At 43.9% G+C, this 19,800-nt stretch overlaps 1 protein-coding gene across 5 annotated transcripts in view; it reads right to left on the bottom strand.

Moving 5' to 3' along the window:
• The window catches only part of pald1a (phosphatase domain containing paladin 1a), a 54,158-nt gene that overhangs the window by 33,974 nt on the left and 384 nt on the right, over positions 1-19,800 (bottom strand). Inside the window, exons 1-15 of one of the 5 annotated variants that reach the window (XM_047609150.1) lie at positions 16,215-16,656; positions 9,068-9,262; positions 8,734-8,836; positions 6,966-7,145; positions 6,346-6,510; positions 6,092-6,252; positions 5,541-5,616; positions 4,656-4,813; positions 3,085-3,181; positions 2,836-2,940; positions 2,460-2,555; positions 2,230-2,364; positions 988-1,104; positions 383-562; positions 77-274 (exon numbers count right to left, since the gene is read on the bottom strand). In XM_047609150.1, coding sequence (XP_047465106.1) covers positions 77-274; positions 383-562; positions 988-1,104; positions 2,230-2,364; positions 2,460-2,555; positions 2,836-2,940; positions 3,085-3,181; positions 4,656-4,813; positions 5,541-5,616; positions 6,092-6,252; positions 6,346-6,510; positions 6,966-7,145; positions 8,734-8,836; positions 9,068-9,252 — 1,956 coding nt within the window. In that variant the 5' untranslated portion in view covers positions 9,253-9,262; positions 16,215-16,656. Of the gene's footprint in view, positions 1-76; positions 275-382; positions 563-987; positions 1,105-2,229; positions 2,365-2,459; positions 2,556-2,835; positions 2,941-3,084; positions 3,182-4,655; positions 4,814-5,540; positions 5,617-6,091; positions 6,253-6,345; positions 6,511-6,965; positions 7,146-8,733; positions 8,837-9,067; positions 9,266-12,288; positions 12,875-16,214; positions 16,657-19,800 lie in introns of those variants that run through there. The other 4 variants (XM_047609148.1, XM_047609147.1, XM_047609151.1 and 1 more) reach the window with 4 other exon arrangements.

A 19,800-nucleotide genomic window follows, 5' to 3' on the forward strand; every position in this document is an offset into this window, starting at 1 on the left:
CAGCAGCTGTTTCTTCACCTCATGTCTGCATGTCTGTAAGGACCCGTGGGCTTCATGCAGCCCCTCGCATCCTTACCTCCTCCCTGGGCGCGCTGCAGTCGGGCACAGGGATGCGTTTGTACACGAGGCCCTGGTGGGAGCTTTTGTGCTGGTTGAACATCTCCTGAACCGTCTGGCAGCTTTTAAACATCTTCATCTGTTTCTCCTGCTCCAGCGTCACCTCCAGCCACTTCTGGGCTCGCAGGATCTCCTCCGTCAGAGACGTCTCCAGTCCCTACAGGCAAAGGGAGGTGGAAAGGGAAACACTCTGACCGTGTTAATTTCAAATCATATACTGTAACAACCCTGAGAAGAATCAAAAAGACCTGATATTTACTCCTACCTCTAGCAGCTGTGGGTCAGACGACGGGACAGGGATGTGCTGGTCCAGGCATGAAGGTTCCCTCTGTGTAAATATTTGCCCATTTCCTTCGAACACCAACTCCTCCTGCAGGTTGACCCACAGCACGTGGCTGTGCTTTCGCTTTTCGTCCGTCAGATGGGCCAAAACGGCTCCGGTGGCCTGCGCACAGAGCAAACTGACGATTAGGGCAAGGAGCTGGAAGTCCAGCTTGAGGAGCAGCCTGAGGTGGGCGTCTCCACAAAATAACCATGAGTCATTCCTCCGAGTCCGTTTGCGCTCATGAATATTCCCAACTGATGCATGAATGCATACTGATGAGACAAGACAGTCAGTTTAATGTGTAAATGAAATGCAAAGTGAGTGTTTTAGACACTAAACAGACGATCTAAAAAGTCAAATACAAGCCCTAATAAGCCCAATTACTGACTTGGCTTTGTTGAATTCCCTCTAGATGAAGAGTCAGTGGAAATCTTTAATCCTCTTTTCAATCCCTGAAGATTACGCTTTGCATATATGTGATTATGTATCTCGTTGGCAGATAAACAGGAGCGTGTGTGTTCATGCATTGAAAACGAGAAGCAAACCTCTGACGTCGGCTGAGCCATTCCGTAAACGGGCATCTTGGGCACTCGTCGGAAGTTGGCCGCCTTCATCTCCTTCACCGTGCTGAGAACGTCAGGAGCCAAGTACTCATCAGCAACCTGCACACACACACACACACAGTTATTTATTTCTCATAGCTTGCAGCATATAGGACGCATTTTAATACCAGAGATGCGTGCAGATGCTGAGAGAGGCGTGGGTGATGGTCGTACAGGACCTCGCAGTAGCGGGCTTGTGAGTGCATATCTGTGTGATGGAAATTGTTAAGAGGGTTGATAAGAGCACTACATGAATGCAAACCTGAATATGTGAGGAGATCATGATGCATGTGAGATAGGGCTGAGCGGAATACCGGTATCTTCTTCCGTTGTGATATGAACTTTTCTCAGGCCGGATCATTTTCAAAGTAGGGCTTCTAAACACGCACAGTTTGACCGCGTCGCTGTGAGGCGCGGTGAAGACGGAAAGGTCCGAAAAATGTGCCAAATAAAAATCCCCGTGTTGATTTTTTTTAAGGACCAGACGTCCTGAATTTCTGGGGACAGTCCGCTTTTTGGAAGACCTGTCCCCGAAAGAGTCCTCAGTTTTATTTTTTTATGAATGAGAAAAAAAATGTTGCGTGCAGACTACAGTTATTACAGCTGCAGGTTGCGCTGCTATTGAGACATAGCAGTTTAAATATGTTTAAATATGAATAAATGTGTCAAAATAAATGAAACCGTAACTGTCCCCTTCATTTCATCTTGATAGCATATAATTTTTTTTTGTATTTTATCCGAGCTGTAAATGTCCTCAGATTTCCACATCAGCAGTTAGTGCTAACACGGGGCCATGCAAAACTGTTTCACTACTAGTGTGGAACTATTCCACAGTATTTACTGATCATCACAGTTAAATAATCCATCCTTAGTCAAACTACTGCATTAATTCCTCTTGCAACCAGCAGCAACACGTGATTATGCATGAAAAAATAAATATACTGTGATACCATCAGAATTTTAAAAAATACTGTGATATGTACTTTTGGTCGCCCGGCCCTGATGTAAGATAAGAACAGATATGCATCAAATTGTTTGCATGCATGAAGATGCAACACGCTAATGATTTTTATTCTGCATTAAATCCAAATACATAGTTAAAATTCTAGCAATCATAGAAATAATAATAATAATAATAATAATAATAATAATACAGAGATGTGTGTGTGCGCTTAATTTCCTCACCAGGACGCGGGCTCCTCTGGTGACCAGCTCGGCCGGGGCTGACTGTTCTGATACGTCCATGCAGGCCAGTAACCTGTACAGCCAAGAGTGGCTGCACATCCACTGGCTGAAGTTCGAAACAAAGGCAAGCGGGTACTGCAAGACACAACACCGAGTCACGTCTTACATTACTTCCACAGCAACAGTGAAGACATTTACAAAGTAAAATAACAAAATAAAAACGGCTTTACCTGTTCGTGAAGGTATGCATTAAATACAATCAAGTAGAAGTAGCGCTCCAAGCTCAGCATAGTTCTGCTGAGAAAGTAGTCTTTGGTACTGCTTCCCTAAGACACAAACCAAACATTCATTATCCGTTCATAGCAGCGGCCTTCGGCAAGTGTTTATTTCTCACTTATGCACTTCAACCAGACCAGACTTTAACAAGACAAACTCACACAGACACACACATTGAAATCCACCAGTATTATCTAGTCCTCCATCAGCTTGAGTGCCCTCCATAATAAAGGCGTTTTACATCCTTTGATTGCGCTCTCGCTTGCACTTCACGCAGAACAAAAAATAGCTTTGAAAAAGGCGTCGGCTCAGAAAAGCGTCACAACTAACCTGAATTTGATAATCCTCCCCGATTCCTTCCAGCTTACTCTTGTTCTCGTATATTGCTTCTTTTATATTGTGCATCTCTGAACACAGGTTGATGGCCTGGTCGACCTGTCAGGTGGGGAACAAGAAATAAAGTGTTAAGACCGACCTGAACAAGATTTAAAAAGATAACAAGGTCAAAATGTGCTCAACAAAATAAAATAGTCGTTTTTCTTTTTTTATTTCATTTCAAATCAACATGATCTGCTTTACCTCCTCCATGACCTGCTGCCCGTTTGACAGCTTGTTGATCAGGGACTGAATGACCTGGAACAGTGGTCTGGGCTCTGAAGCAGCTGCCTCCTCGACACTGCAAAACAAATCATAGATCACATCTCACGTCCAAAAACAAGGTTTAACAAAGCTACACCGATCAGCCACAACATTATGACAGGAGAAGTGAATGCAGGCCTGACAGGTTCAGACTGTACAACGGCACTGTTTAAATGCTAAAATGCTCCCTTGTCAAACTGTAAATTGTACATAGTTTTACATGTTAATACATGTTAAAAGTCTTATAGATACATATTTCCAGTCTTTCCTTCTCCTGTTGCACTGTTGATTTTGTTGGTGTGTTATGTTGATGTCTGTGTGTGTTTGTGCACAAGAAACTGGACACTCACATTTCCCCCCAAGGAAAAAATAAAGTATTTTTCTATTCTATTCTATTCTATTCTATTCTATTCTATTCTATTCTAACCACTATTGTATGATAAAAAATACTATGTTACTGTACGTCATCATTTCAGTACTTTACCTCACTATTTCTATTTCTGTCGACTTCCACTTTTACTTAACCACATTTTCAAAAGACCATAGATACTTTTAGTCCGATACATTTCTCACAAGCATTTTCTTACTCGTTTTTTTGTTTTGTTTTGTTTTGTTTTGTTTCGGTTGCCAACAATAATGGATCACAGACAGCATTTGACTTTTTTAAAAAGTTAAAATTGACTGCTCTCTAACAGCAATTTCACACATACTTTTTACTTGTACTTAAGTACATTATACTTCATTGTACTTTTGATACTTAAGTACAGTAAATACCAGCTACTTTAAGACTTTTACTCCACTTTTTTCAGGACAAGGACTCCCCAGCTGATGGAGAGATAGAATAGGAACCCCCTACCTACTATATACTATATGAAACTTGGCATATTTATAAAAACATGTGATTATTATCATTTTGCATTCAGTATTAAGCTATCCCTTATCCGTTTACTGAAACATGTCGAATTCATGTTCGTTTTCTAGTAAGATATCTTTACTTTTACTTAAGTATGGCTTTTGAATACTTTATACAAAACTGTGAATAACATTGACCATCCAACATTGACAATACAATGTTCTGTTGAAAACTTCAAAACTTTTGCACCTGGCATTCGTGTGGTTGTTACTTAGACATGTAGCACCCACCTATACCAGACCAGACTCCCCCATCCCATAGCAATGACACTCATGGAAAACAACACAAGCACCTTCAACAACCCGGACTCCAAATTCACTAGATCCCAAACTGATCAAGTATCTGTGGGATGATCCACAGAGGCCCCTTCCCTCAACGAATAGGACCCAAAGGCCCCCCCACTAAAAACATTGTGTTCCCTCAGAAGGCCCATGTCCATTCTCTGATGAGTCACAGCTGTTTTGAAGGCACAAGGGAGACCTAAACAGTATTAGGAAGGTGGTCATAATCTTACGCCTGATCGGTGTCACGTGCACTTAAGATAAATAAACTGAAATTTCAGTTAATTTTAGAACAACATTGAATGCGGCATTCTTACTGTGGTTCCTGCTGTGAGTCACCGCTGAGCCGGTTCATGACCAGCGTGCCCAGGATCATAGCCAAGTTGGTGCGGCCAACGCCCACCTGGCAGCTGAAGAGCAGAGCGGGCAGCTGCTGCCGGGACGCACCGTGGCCCATAGACAAGCTGGGGCTCTCCTGGAAGGCGACGCACATAATAGAGTTTAAATTATGACAGGCTGTAAAACACCTAAAACCAAAATGCTATCCTATCACCGAGCCAAGAATGACATGACGCAACAGCGAGGACTGAAATAACCCCCAGTAATCATGGTTTTGGTGACATGCACATATTAAAAACGATGGGACAAATCAAGCATCATCTGCCTTTATGGTTGAAAACTGTCTAAATCAATGCGCTCAATTGCTGAGATTTACAAAAAGGCAAAAATAAAAAGTGAAAAGAATGAATATGGCAGTAAGATCCAACACTGATCCACAAAAAAAAAAGAAGCCACTTTCCAACCACAGGGAACTGGACCGCCTGCTGCAAGGCAGTCCAAAAAAGGGCAAAACGAGATGAAAAGAACATCCTGTGTGAGTGAAGGGCAGGACGCAAACCAGACAGAGCAGACGACCAAAGGGCGGATATAAAGTGGAAAAACTAAAAATCACACTTATTAGTGATTAATTGCGGATAAGACAGATTCATGTAGATATATGTAATAATAATAAAAAGAGAAGCTTGTGTAACCTTCACACTACCTTCGATGAGAAAGTCCAGATGCTGTCTAATATTCCAGCCATGAATAACTTTATTGGCACATCAAAATGACATCTCAAAAAAAAAAAAAAAAAAAGGGAGGGAGAGGGAGCTGTTTAATTGGTGACTTGTGTCGCGATTGACATTTTTATACAAGCTCACCCTGAGAATGTTAACAAATGCGTCGAAGTCTTCCTCCATCGGCGCTCCCTCCATCGGTAGTGGTAATCTGTAGTACCTGCAAAACAACGAGCCGTCACCTGGAGTTGAACCTGTGCCTACATATGTTGTGTCAATATCGCCTCTATGTAGGTCACAACAAGCTGCACATAAACAGCCGCGTTTATGTGTTCGCTAATCTCCTCAGGCGGAAACTCTCCGGCGGGACGACGGGAGAGGCCGTCCCTTAAGAGCAAACCACCTGCAGCTGGAAACTGTGAGACATCCTGCCGCTTTCACTTGGGATAAAACGCTCTCTTGCCCTTCAAGTGCTGTCATGACATCTCAATAAAGCAGCCTGCGCTGATCTGATTGCAGACAGGATGCTGCAATCACTTCTTCCAAAAAAAGCAGGGCAACCAGGCTTTGCACAAACAAGCGCCACTATTTATAACCTCCCAGCCTGTGGTGCAGCAGGCAGCCACAAGCTGTGTCGCCTGAGCTGCAGCCTGAGCCGAGGAGCTAAGGGCTAATAAAGGAACAATGTAAACAACCTGTACGCCGGCATCGTGAACATCGGCCTCTTGTAGACCTCCTCGGTCACGTGGATGTCCTCCTCGCACGTGATGGAGATCTTCTGCGGCTCGTCTTTAAAGTACTCGATGTCGTTGTAGATGTAGAAGACGTTTTCGTTGAGCTTGGCAAAGTCATGGAGCTGCGGAGGAGGGAGGGAAGAAAAAAGAGGGTTTTAATAATAATCACCTAAAAACTTGCTTTGTACCGTGCAGAGTAATTGTTCCCGTGTCACCTCCTTTCTGATGGTGAGCTCCAGGCCCTCAACCATCTCCTCCTTCTGCAGGCCGTGGAGGTTTTCGTGGAGGTTTTCCTTCCTCCTGGGAGTGTACGGCACAAAGTCGTCGTCCTTGTGCAGGAAAACCACCGGCTCCTCTCTTACACAGAAGAATATAACCTCCTGCTTGCAGGAGCAAATAATAGATTATTGAAAAGTAAACGGTTGTTGCCTTTTTATCAACTGCACCACTTCCAAGAGCAACTGGAAACAATCTGTCGTCATTTGACATGCAGCACATGAGTAAGGAGTTTTAAAGAGGCCCCACGTATAATTTTGTCAAATTCATTTCAATTACGGTCAGTTTCTAGCTGCTGTAAGCAGAGAGATTCATTTTCCACTGGTACACACAACCGCAACTTTCTGTTTGCTCAGTTCTACAATCCAGCCGCAGCCTCCGCCGAGCACTTGACTCCTCAAATATTTACTGACAACACCGGGAGAAGGAGGCCAGGAAGAGCTGCGCGGGCACCGACGCAGGAAAAATTAGACCAGGGAAGCATTTATGTCGGCTTAAGAGTGGCGGCGGCAGATTCTGCCGGGACGAAATGGGTATATTAATGTAAAACAGCGGTGACCTCGTGTCCTTGCGCCTGGAGCCTCTGGAGGACGTGTTTGAAGCCGTTCAGGCTCGGCTGGCCCATCCCGTATAGAGGGTAGGATCCTTTCACTTGGCGGAAGTTGGGCGCCCCGTAGCTCGCCGTGGTGTTGAGGACGTCCGCCTTGCTGTATACGTCCTGGACCATGAAGAACTCCCCCTGGAAACATTTACACAACATGAACCTCCTGGTGCATCTATTAGCGGCTGTAAATTCCATCAAGATTAAGGAGGTTTAATAAATCATCCCTATGATTTTTAACTGAGTCACTTTTAAGCAGATTTTTAGATCTCTTTCCATCCCCTTTCTGTTTGCAAACAGCAAAGTCTGGTTAAACTAATGTCTCAACCTGTTAAATCTCTACATCTTCAGCCTTTTACTTCCTATGGTGACACCGAGAGCTTAATGCTCTGTTACTGAAGGAAGCATAATGCAAAAGAAAATACAACCAGGGCCACCGCAGTTTACACTTTACACTGTCATTCGTACACATGCTGCAATTTATCAGTGAAATAACCATCGTCAAAGTTCTCTTTAATGTTACCACATAAAACCAACAGCTACGCATGGGTTTCTGGCAACACTTTTGATCTAGTTGGAAGCTGGTGAAGTACAGAGACCTGCGAAGCTTTGCAGCCTGTATACCCCCTTTTAATTTCTGGATCTCTTTTAGAAAATTCCTTTTTGTTTCTTACAGGAACCCTAAAAGACCAAAGCCTTTGCTTTAACCTCCTGAAAGCCTGTGTCCTCATATGAGGACATCAGGTTTTAGGTTTGTAGCAGCTTATTCTGCTTCATTTAGACCCGTATTTCAGTGGCTAATGAGCAAGTACCCGTTTGAGGACGTTGGGATTACACGTCCTGCTCAAAGATTAGTTTTTATAGGTTCTTTTTAGGTTCTTGGAGAAATTAACGACAAACAAAAGCTCGGGTCTCAGGAGATTAATCGTTTATCGACTCTATATGGTCGTGACCTGTCAGGTTCTGTGATCGGCAGCTTTGCAACAATCAATATCTTTACATGCAAAGAAATATTCTTCTATTATTCCAAATATAACCAAGGTCCCAAATTTGCATTTTCCAAACAAGACATCTGCACTATGACAATTATATGTATGCAGCAAATTCCTAATATACGTCTCAGTTGGGGGTTTTTACAGCCATTTTTCGTAACGTGTGGCCTCTTGCTTGTTTACTTTAAATTCCATATTGTACACAAATCTACCAAGTAAAACTTGGCTCAGATCAGACACTGTTTAAACTTGACTTTTTTTTTAAAACTTTGTGTTTAAGCCAAGCTTTTTCCAGAATGTAATGTGATTTATTAGCCATTAAAAACAATCTGGATTAAATGGATTAAATGCTTTATACAATCAAAAAGTAGTGACCAAATTAAATAGGATTCAGATTTAAACCTAAAGACAGGCTTGCTAACCTGAGGCACCTGCTTACAGAACGTCAAAACACAGCTGAAAAGAAGACTTCTGGCAGAACTACTGACCCGTGTATGTAAACACAGGCTGTGGGTTAACACTGGAACACGCTGCATGCCTGAACTACCACAGCGGAGGTGACAGAGCAGATCAAAGCCTCGATGGGAGGGTGACAACATTCCCGTTTCAATGGCAGCCTCTGATCATAAAACGGCGCATGACAATGTTCCTACGCCACGCTGCAATTTGGACACGTGAATGTGAAAAGAGCAGCCGCGGAGACAGGTGAGACCACTCTCGCCGCCCCTGCCTACCTGCACCAGGAAGTGCTCGGGCATCGCGTCCGATATCCGGCCGACTTTGTAGTTGGTCTTGAGGATGTCATCGTGAATCTGGAATTCCTGCCTGCAGTTGTATCTGCAACACAACACGAGCGGGTGGACGTTGAAGCGAGGGCATTTCAATTACCAGCCACTGTTTGCTCGGCCCGGGGTTGACAAAAGAGATGATAACGGGGGCAAACACTTGGGACTGAGGGTAAAGGGGAGGGGGGGAGGTTGAGGTGGTGAGTGGGGTGGGGGGGTTGTGGGGGTGATCAAAAAGGATTAACAGCCAATTGTGAGAACGCAGATTCGGGGACGGACTTACGTGATGACGACAGGTGCGACTTTGTTGGTGATAATGGACTTGGCCTTGTTGCTGTGGATGTTGACCGTCTGGAAGGGGCTCATGCTAAGAGACTGCCTGCTGTCGGCCATCCCGTTGCCATGGACACTCTCAAGCGGCGACGTAACAGAAACAGGCTGTGGTGCGGCGCTGGCAGTTGTACCCATGCTCCACAAGCTGCTGTGAAAGGCATCGCAGCAGAGAGAGAGTTCAGAAACAGGAAGCGAGCGGGCGCTCACACGCGAATACGGCAACCCACATACAGTAGCCCGTATCTGAGGGGATGACAACATCTACACACATATTTAAAAGGTGTGAAAAACTATTCAATAAGCTTCTCACACTTCAACAGCGATGCGACCGAAAATAATCAATGTGTTCGGCACTGATATTTACAAATCAGACATGGATACATTTTTGGAGAATACACAATTTAGATTAGATTAGATTAGATTTGATTAGATTAGATCAGATTCAACTTTATTGTCATTACACATGTACAGGTACAGAGCAACAAAATGCAGTTTAGCATCTAACAAGAAGTGTATGTAGCATAAATAGTCTATAAGTATATCAAAGGTACAGTACAGGTTGTTTATAGCATATGGACAAATTATACAGGTGAGTGAGCAACATATACCCAATGACTGACGTATGAAGATATTATACAGATGGATTAATGCGTTAAATGTAAGTAGGCCGTACACAGGAACTCTGACAACATTTACACGTTGGAGGAAATGAGCAGATAAAAAATAAGCTGATATAAAATACAGATAAGTGATAATTAAACAGTGCATAAACAATAAGCAGTAGCTACCTAATGATACTAAACTAGGGCCACATTGACTGACTTTTCTGTCTAGCGTGACCCTGCTAATTAATTAATTAATCAACTAGTTTAATTTTCCGAACAACTACCAGATGATTTGCTCGGGAATTTAATAAAGACATTCACCACGAGAGACATTACTGACCCTCAGATATTTGATAAAGGCACAAACTGTTCCCAGAGGATTAGCAGTAGCGCTCTGAACATTAAGCTAAACGCCAGCAGCTGTTGCACATACTTGGAAATAAAAATGATGATATAATGCCTTTTACTACAACTACAAAGATTAAATCAGATGCAACTCTATTGTCGTTGCACACAGTACAGCTACACACACAACAAAATGTAATTTGGCATTTAACAAGAATGGCAAAAAGTGCAAAATTTCCCCAATGTTAGGAAACAAGCTATGACAATTGTATAAAGTAAGTTAGTATTGTATATACCGCAGTGCTTGTCCAACTATTTGTACTCCAAGCGGTCTCACAGCTACAGCTACACATCCACACATTCGTTCACACAAACGCAAGTGACATTCACACACCAGTGCCAAGAGTAGGGGGCAAAACTTGAGGTTCAGCAGTCAGTGCGTTTACATGGACGTGAAAAAAACAAAACAAATTATTGTCTTAATCCGACTTTAACTGGACGACCGAGGCGCATGTAAACATGTTGCCCGGACTAAATTCAGAGTTCTCCTCATCCGAATTGAACTAGACAACTTGTGTGCACATGCTCCACAACCGCTGCGCTGGCGTGTGACCCCGGAACAAAAACATGTAAGAAATCCGGTCGCAGAAGAAGAAGAAGTGATAGCGTCATCTTATCTGCACCATAAGTAGCACGCACACGAACGTATGAGGTTAAAAAGCTGTACTATTACCCATCTCATTGTTGTTAAAAATGCTGGTGAACAACTTGTCAACCGGAAAGGGGGTCGTATCAACCCTCTGAAAAGACACATATCGCCACCTAGTGTGGAGGAGGAGGAGGACATGTTCCCGTCAGTTATTTGATTTTCTCTGTTGCATGTAAACTGGGTCAAAGGCCACATTCGGGAAGTCGAATTCTGAGCATATTCAAGGAACACTGTGCATGTAAACACAGTGTTGCTTAGGTTTAAAAAAACTGAAACCGTATAGAAGAACAGAAGCTTTTACTTTGAGCGGCCACTGAATCCAAAAGCTGTAAATTTATTCTCTCTAAACTAAACAAACTAATTCCCATATTATTTCCCTTTCATTACATAAAAAGACAAAAAGATCCCTCTGCACTTGATTAAGAGTCAGTTTAAGCCGCTCAAGTCATAAATACTAATAATGTATTATAATAAGTATTAACAGAAGCAATTTTGAGCACATTTTGAGAGAAATAAAGATTCATGCAACCCTCCTGCGATCGCAATCAACGTCTTTACATTTTCATCGCGGCGGGATTAGAGTCAAGTGTGACCAGATTTATATTTTAATCATCCACCTCACATCCCACCTACCGCTCCTCTCAGGAGGCAGCCACAGGTTTGCAGCAAAGCCTCCTCCCCTCTGAATAAACAGTGAGCCTTCCAGGGAGCTCTGCAGATAAACAAACGATCCTTCTGACAACCTAACACTCAGGAGCGACATCTTAAATATCACTTCCAACGCGGAGACGCGGAATAGCCGGGAGTCAACAACGGAAAGATGCGCGGAAATACCTACGAAAACGAATCTATCGCACAGGCACTATGTCACCAAACACAAACTCACAGATATGGACACAAAGTGTGAACCCGAGAGCACGGGATCCATCCAACTTGAGAAATCTACTTGCTGTCACACGGCTCGGGTGAACTGCGGGGTTGTCTTTTGCCGTCTGAGCTCAAAGCACCTCTGTGTGATCTCCAGCTCTGAATAGAGTGGACTCACATTGGAGGGAGAAGTGCCGGGTGAGTCACAGCCACTCTCCTCTTTGTTGCATCGGGAGGTGAGTGGGTAGGTCAACCTTGTACTCAGAGACCTTTTGAATGAGCAGAGGGAGCGAGAGTCGCTTCTTCTCTCCGAGCACAGCGGGGTAAGACAACACATTGATTTGTCATTTCGTCCGAAAAACGCAGACGTTTCTGCAGAGCGAATAAACCGACCGCTTTAAAATCAGGGGGAAGCCGACGAGAGGCTAGAAAAGAGGCAGAATCTCTACTCAAGTTCCATAAAAGGAATCATGAATACTGTGCTCCAGCTGCCCAGATCTATTTGAGTCCTCGCCACATACCAAAAGCATCCCTGCTGCCATATTTTTTGTGGCCACCACAAAAAAAAAACAAAAAAAAAACACACAACGAAAAAACCCTCCAAGGAGTAACAACACTCGGCGGCTAAAAAATCTGAAATCTTACGAGTGAGACGAGGAGCCAGACCCTTTTCTTTGCTGCTTCTTTTCCATCATGGTCCAAAGGAGTGTGAGAACTTGGCATCACATCCGAAAAAGAAATCTTCCTCTTTTGAATCCCGTCGCCCACCCCCGGCCGGTCGGTGGGAAACACCCCTCGCAGGAGCTCAAAGTGGAGCTTGGCATTCAGTAAAAAAAAGAAAAAAAAAAAGTTTCGTCTCGTCTGTGCCCCTATCTCCTGTCTAATGTTGGGAAGTGGAGTCAGGCGAGAGACTCGCGTCTCTACGGAGGGGAACAGAGGAAGTAGTGGTACATCTGGCTGCCAGATGGTTTAAGTTTAGCAGGCGTTCGCAGGGACACACAAAAAAAAACGACACACGACAGAACGACTCTGGTACTGTACAAAGGAACGAGCAGAAATGATGAGTTCATCCGCAGCGATTTATGAAAGTCAAATAACATTATGTCAATGCTCCTCCATCCATATTATTATACATTATTTATCTTTCTACATTATTTTTTATTTATTTATATTTTTTTATTTATTTATTTTTTATTCATTTTATTAATTCGTATTTCATTATGTATTTTAATTTCATTTTCATACTAAAATCTTTTTTAGAAGTTTATTATTATAATTTTTATAATTATTTTAAAAAAATTTTTTTTTTATGTGACCAATATATTATATTATATATTATTTTTTTTTATGTGACCAATCAACCTTCTAAGTCTTATTGACCAAGACCTGTATTATAGCATGCATTTTCAATACATTTCCCCCAAATATGCAGGCAGCAATGTAAGTTTCTGCCCTTAAAATAGTGTTTTAGAGAGCTTTATTATTTTCAGAATGTCTAATAATTACTTGTGGGAGCTGTAAAGCCATCTTAGGTTTATACATAGACTTACACTTAAGACTTTACTGTCCCGCAAGTGAAACTGCATGGTCACGGCAGCTTAGTTGCACATTAAAAAAACACTTGAAAAACGCTAGTAAAACAGAAAAATGGTTTAAGATAAAAAGCAAATAAATAAAATAAAATACGATAAACATAAATATATATGATTTGCACATAGAAATTGAAGTAAATAAAGAGGCATATCCAAGTATAATACAAGACAATCTCTCCTCAACTTCCTATTTAAAGCCGAAAACAGCCTCGTCTTGCACGTACCCTCACACACCCCTCGGGAGGCTGTTTTCGAACTCTGTCACTTTAAGGACATTTAATCAGTAGGTTTCTTTTACCCACTGCCACCACAGTCATGCATGATAATATGCATGCTCCTATGAAGGGCTCCGACAATAGATTCTGCCCGTTTCTCCCCGTCTGCACGCTGGGGTTTCCTACGTCTCATCCCGCGTGGCGCTGCTGTTATTTGTGTTAAAACGACGCAGCCGCCTGGTGCCTCAGAGGAAATGTGACATTGCTGATGCTGCAGCCCATGCAGTCTGACTGAAACCGTCGCGTCAGAAGCTCTCCTCCGTCTTACCTTACAGCCTCTGCTGCAAGACCACGGTGCACGGGCACTTTGGTGCAGAGGTTCCTGGCTTACGTAAAAGAGCAGAACTTAAGGATTTCAGCACACGCAGGCCTGGTGTTAGCGGGCCTGGTGTAGCGGGCGGGCAGCTGGGGCGGAGGCCTGAGTAGAAATAGCCCTCAGTCATAAACATCCTCCTGGAGAGCCAATCAAGGCAACTCATCAGAGAGGCTGTTTATCCCACATGTCAAGCTGAGTTGTGTCGCACTGCTCGCGAGGCCAATAAAATAACAACAGAAAATGTCTGACGGCGTAAAATAACACTGTAGAAATGATCCTGAATTCACCTTTTTTTTTTTAACGTTTGGGTACGATGCCGCCAGTCTGCCAGTCAGCCAGACAGGCAGGCAGTGAACAGCTGGTCAAAGTTTGCCAGTGGCACTAATATTTAACTTCACTGGTGGCCCGGTCAGAATAAGGCCCTGGAAACTGGAACCTCCTGCCAGCCTAGCAGCCACCGCTCCATTCAGACAGGGCCCATTTAAATTCAGACGGCGTCCCGACTTTGCTGTAGCAACGTCTTCAGACAAAAGGGCCCCGAGCGCCGGGCAGGAAGGAGCTCGCAGCTGCAGGATGCATCTGTCGGTGGCCCCCCGAGGAAGGATGCGGAGCACTCTTCATTCAGAAGAATCGCAGCGGGTTCAAGAGAGATGGGTATCGCCGCGGAGCACATAGTGGATCTTTCAACGCGACTTCCCATATTGGGCTTTAAAAGGGAGCCGGGCGGCCGCGGCGGCAACTGATAAAATGCGATTTGCTTATTCGGCAACATCGCTACATTTGAGGCAAGGACGTTTCTGGTCTGCGGGGAGATGTGGAAAATGTCAAGCCTTAAACAAGTCTGCACAAAACAAGATCATTTCCAACATGGCACCACAAATGTTACATCTCACCGAGCCGATATATATGTTCTTGTATGTGGTTATTCTGCTCTCTCTGTCCTATTTAATTTCTCTTTGGTCACTGGTCTTCTTGACTTATATGTGACTTATTATATGCTGTAGCATTTGAATTTTCCCACTGGGCATCACTGAAGTACCTTAATTTATATGAATTTATATCAATGGCAAAGAGTTTCTCACTCATCAGCGGATACGAGACCAACAAAGCCATTCAAAACAACGCAGTCACACCCCCGAGGCAGAGGAAGCGTAAGCACACCTTGACAGGAAATGGTTGGTTATACTCTCTGAAACTTCCTCCCTGCAGCTGTACGCATATTTCACCAATGAGGTTAAGGGTTACATGCAGGCGTGAGTCCACAGGACATTGCTAGTTCCTGAGCTAAATATCAGTTCTGCACGGAAATGAGCTCAACGCTTCCTCTATAGAAAATCCTCTTTTTTTTTTTTCGACTGCTCACATTGTGAATTTCTCTCGTGTTTGTTTTTCATCCAGAATAAATCGCCCAGCGATTTTGCGCTGACCGCGGCAAAAGGGAAACGGCGGGGCGCATTGTTGCAAGGATTTCCAAATCTGATCAAACCTTGTGCAATAGCTTTTGAACTGCAACACAGATACTGGGCGGAAAAGAAGCAACTGAAGTTGGTTTCTAGTAGAAGCCTTTCAAACCCACTGGGACTTCTCGAATGAGACACGAACTATTCTATGCAGCGACGTGACATAAATCAAACGAATAACCTTTAGCCGTGCGCATTCTTGCTTTCATCGTAGCTCGGCTGCTAAAAAGAGTGTGCAAGCCTATTTTTAAAAACAAACCCTGCCTGTAATTTATTTCAAGGCAGCAATTTTTCATCCCACTATGATTTAAAGGCTTGCAGTAATCCGGCTTTTATTTTTTTCTATTTATTTATTTATTTTTTTTATTTCGAAACCCCAGCGTCCGACCGCAATATTTTGTCAGCAATGCCGGGCTAACTGACAGCAGTTTTGTTTGTCACACCCTTCGAAAAATCTACCCGCCGCACACACACACTGATTTGTTAACATGCTTCCCTCTCGCACTGACACTCCGTAGCGTAAGTGTTAAGTTGTCCGAGTGCAAACAACTCCTGGCTCAGCAGCGGCGGCAGCAGTGTTTTCTGAGTTGGCGTGGGGAGCTAGAGTCCTGTCAAACATGCGCCGGTCCTCCGGTGAAGGAATGAAGAGCTGATAAACACTTCAGAGGGGAGCCAAGGCATCGCATGCCGCGAAGAATGCGAGCCATGTAAGCGGCGTGAACATCAGACGCGACGCTGCCTTATCAAAAAAGGACGCGTTAAGGGAACAGGAATTTCTCCCTGGAAAGTCTGAAGTCTGAAATCACGCCACGCATCTACAGCGATATTTACACAACAGCGTAAGGAGTCATTTCCCTTTCTGTCCTTCAGAGACATGTCTAGCAACAACAAGCACCACAACACAGAGACGCGCCTGTGACAACTGTACCTGAGGCTCGGCTGCTCGGTTCACCATCCGAGAGGTGGGCTGGTTTCGGTGGGAGATCACAAAACAAAACAAAAAAAGAAAAAGAAAAAGACAGTGAGGTAAAAATAAACCAAAATGACAGCTCTCCGGCAGGCGACCGGTCTCAGTCAAGACATCCACGCTGGCATCTCCCCCGTCTGATCTCGTGTGAGGCAATCTGTCTCTGCCCGCCGATCAAACTACAGCGGGGCGGCAGTTTCGCATCATTAACGTGTCCTTATAAAGCGAGTCAATGAACGTGTCCTTCAGCGAGGACGGACCCCGGACGGGAGGAGAGGCGAACGGAGGGGTTGCTGAGCTCCTCCGTCTGAGGCTCTTAGATAAGTGAAGGCACGCACCCGTGTTGGTTATCTGCTACTACTTTTTTTTGTATGCATCCCCTGTGCATGAGGTGCGAGGCAGCATGCCGAGATTTGTGTGTGTGTGTGTTTGTATGGAGGGGAGGGTGGGGGTAAAGAGGATGTGGAGGCGGACCCAGAGAGGCTTACTCATCATCCAGTTCAGTATCCAACCACTACCGGAGCGGCACAACACCTTTCACCACTTTCAGCAACTGCAAGCACACACAATTCATTTATTTTGTTTTTTAAACATGTCACAATCAGCTGCCGCAACATTGGCCCCCCAATGCCACGAGGCCGACGACGGCTAACAACAGATGACATCACGTAAGCCTAATTCACCGCACCGCTCTAATTACTCCATTCATTAGCGGTTAACACGAGCCATGTCGAAGGTAAACAGTCCTACAGCTGGGCAAATACCGAGGCTTAAGCCTGATGTAAACGCTCCTACGTCCCTGCGGCCGTAAACCCAGAGGTCAGACCAGAACGAGCCTGAACGCAGCCCCCTCCAAAATAATAATAATAAAAAAAAAATAGATAAATTCTCCCAAATACTTTTCGTACCTGACAGCGCAACAACCGCCCTGGCTCCGGATACCTCAACAAACCCTTATCTACCGCCTGTGAGAATATTTTCTTACAAAAGTATGTGCAGCCAACAGTCACAAGATAATAACCACATTAAGCTCATTTTTGCACAAGTGGCGAGGGATTTTCGAGATATGGATGTAAAATCTACTGCTGCCACACCTGTTCCTTCCTTCCTGCAGCAGCAGCAGCAGTGGTGGTGGCGGCAGCAGCAGCAGCAGCAGCAGCAGCAACAGGCCAAAAACTCTGAAGTTCTTGCAACACCGAAACGAAACCCCTCCCCGCGGCCTCGCAAAAACCTCAACATGAAGGAATCAATCCGGGGGAGCGAGAAGTCATAAATATTATTCGGCTCAGGGGACACTACCAAAATAGAAGAATAGATGTCACTGAAAATGCGGAATAAAGTGCCAAGGTTCAAGCACCACAGTTTGGAATAAGAGGATGTTCTCTGACGGATTAAGAGAAAACATCCTCTCGGCTAAATTGTCCGGAAAAAATGAGCACACGGCTAATATCACATGTCTGCTCTGGGTCCTCTTCTCGGAGGTCTGGTGTCTGTCTCATAACCCCCCCGCCCCGAAGGGCTAATTCGTTAAAAGCCCTGTCAAAGCCAAGAGGAAAGGAGATAATATTAGGAAAACATTTCACCTGAGCCAAAAAAAAGAAAAAAAACTGTGTAATAAGAAATACAGAATCCTATTTCTGTTTCTCTCACACTGTTAAAAATACAACTTGAGGTTCATGGGAAGATGAAATCATTGTGCAAGTAATCACAAACCAAAATTGACACATGTTTTGGGGGGGTATGCTCTTGAGTCCAGTGATCAAATATGACACCTTGTGGTAAAATGCATCTATTACACTTAGGCACATGGCCTCTGCTTTCTGGGACACATGTTTTAACCGTGTCAAGTTGACTGTTTTAGCCCGTAACTCCAACCTAGGCTGCAAATCTGGATCAGAACAGTCACTTTCAACAAACATCTCTCGCTTTCAAAGCTTCACACATGCCTCAAATATGAAATGAGCCACCGTTTTGTTTTAGTAACTCAGTCCCAATCAATATCTTTACTACGCGTCAATAGTTAAAGCCACAGAAAATATGCACCGGAGGAGGAGGAGGAGGAGGAGGAGGAGGAGGGAAGTTTCCGTGTCTCTTATCAAGATTAAAATCAATCATTTATGCTCCGGGCGTTCATTAGTCGAGGAGTTTCGTGCTCTTGATTAATTGTGATATTCACGGTTTGATCTGGGCTCTCGGCTGTCAAGAGCCGGTTTCTGTTTTCCCAAACCCCCTGCCCCCCCTTGCCCCCCCTTGCCCACCCTCCCCACCCAAAAGATGTAGGAGGTAAAGTGATATCCAGAGAGGAGGCCGGTCCCAGCTGGACGGGCCAAATTAAACAAAAGCCGGGGGACACAATACAATACATCAAAGGGCATCGTGTGCTTTGTCTCAACTTTTTATACTTTACCTTACACCTTATAAATCTGGGCATTTACGACCGCGATCAAACCCTTTTACGCTCACGCGGCACGTGTCTAGAGGCACACTTCAACGGTTCCAACAGCCAAAATACCGATGCGTTTTAGTTTTTTTTCTACCTATACGCAGATGATGACATAGTTAAAGATGCACTTTGAGGCAAAATATTCCTTCCTTTGCAACCTAGTATTTTGCGATACATCATAGATTCATTGTGGGGTACAATGAACAATGTGTCCTACAATGAACAATATCCTATTTTCTTCATAACAATGTGCAATACATTTTTTCATATCCCATATCTGTCCTAACAATGTGCAATATGAGCGACTCCGAGCTGTGAACTGACCCCAAGACCAAGTCTGATGCTGCTTTGGTACTTATATAAAGCACATTTTGTCTACTATATTCTGTGCCTACAAGTGCACTTTCTAACTTTAGTACTTTTTGTGTTTTTATCCTTTTAAATTTTAGTAAACCTGACTCAGGGAAACGCATAAGTACCTGTGCTGCAATGTACAAATGGCAAATAAACTCTATTCTATTGTATAAAAGCATATTAGGGGAACTGGGTCAGGTTTTGGATTTAAATTGGTATTTGTTTTGGGCCACATATGCTTCCCTTTTTGTCTCCTACTTATTCTGATTGCTCTTTGTAATACTGTTACACTTTGGGTTGGAGCTGTAACAAAAAGTAATTTCCCCCTGGGATCAATAAAGTAATTCTGATTCTGAAAAAAGATGACACTTATTTGTGCAATACTTGCAGAAAGGGTTTTGTTGATGTACTGACGTTTACAGGCAGTCAAGTATTTGTGGCATCCATTCACAACAGGCTGCACTTCACACTCAATGTTTTGGTTTATAAAAGTAAATTACGCATCCATCTGCTGGTTTTGCACCCTTATAACTTAGGGATCGGCCAGCTTCTGTTATTTTGCATCACTGCCTGACTGCGGCCAAGTCTCTATCGTGCACAAAGCAGTGCACAAACCAGTGCACAAAGCAATGCACAAGCATGGAGAGCGGGGGTGCCAAGCACATGTATGCCCCATCAACCACATAAGCTTTTCGCATCATGAAAAATCCCCGACTCTCTGCTAAAGTCTGCTTTAAGTGCACATCCGAC

This window comes from Mugil cephalus, chromosome 16 (assembly GCF_022458985.1).
Source record: "Mugil cephalus isolate CIBA_MC_2020 chromosome 16, CIBA_Mcephalus_1.1, whole genome shotgun sequence".
Taxonomy (NCBI): domain Eukaryota; kingdom Metazoa; phylum Chordata; class Actinopteri; order Mugiliformes; family Mugilidae; genus Mugil; species Mugil cephalus.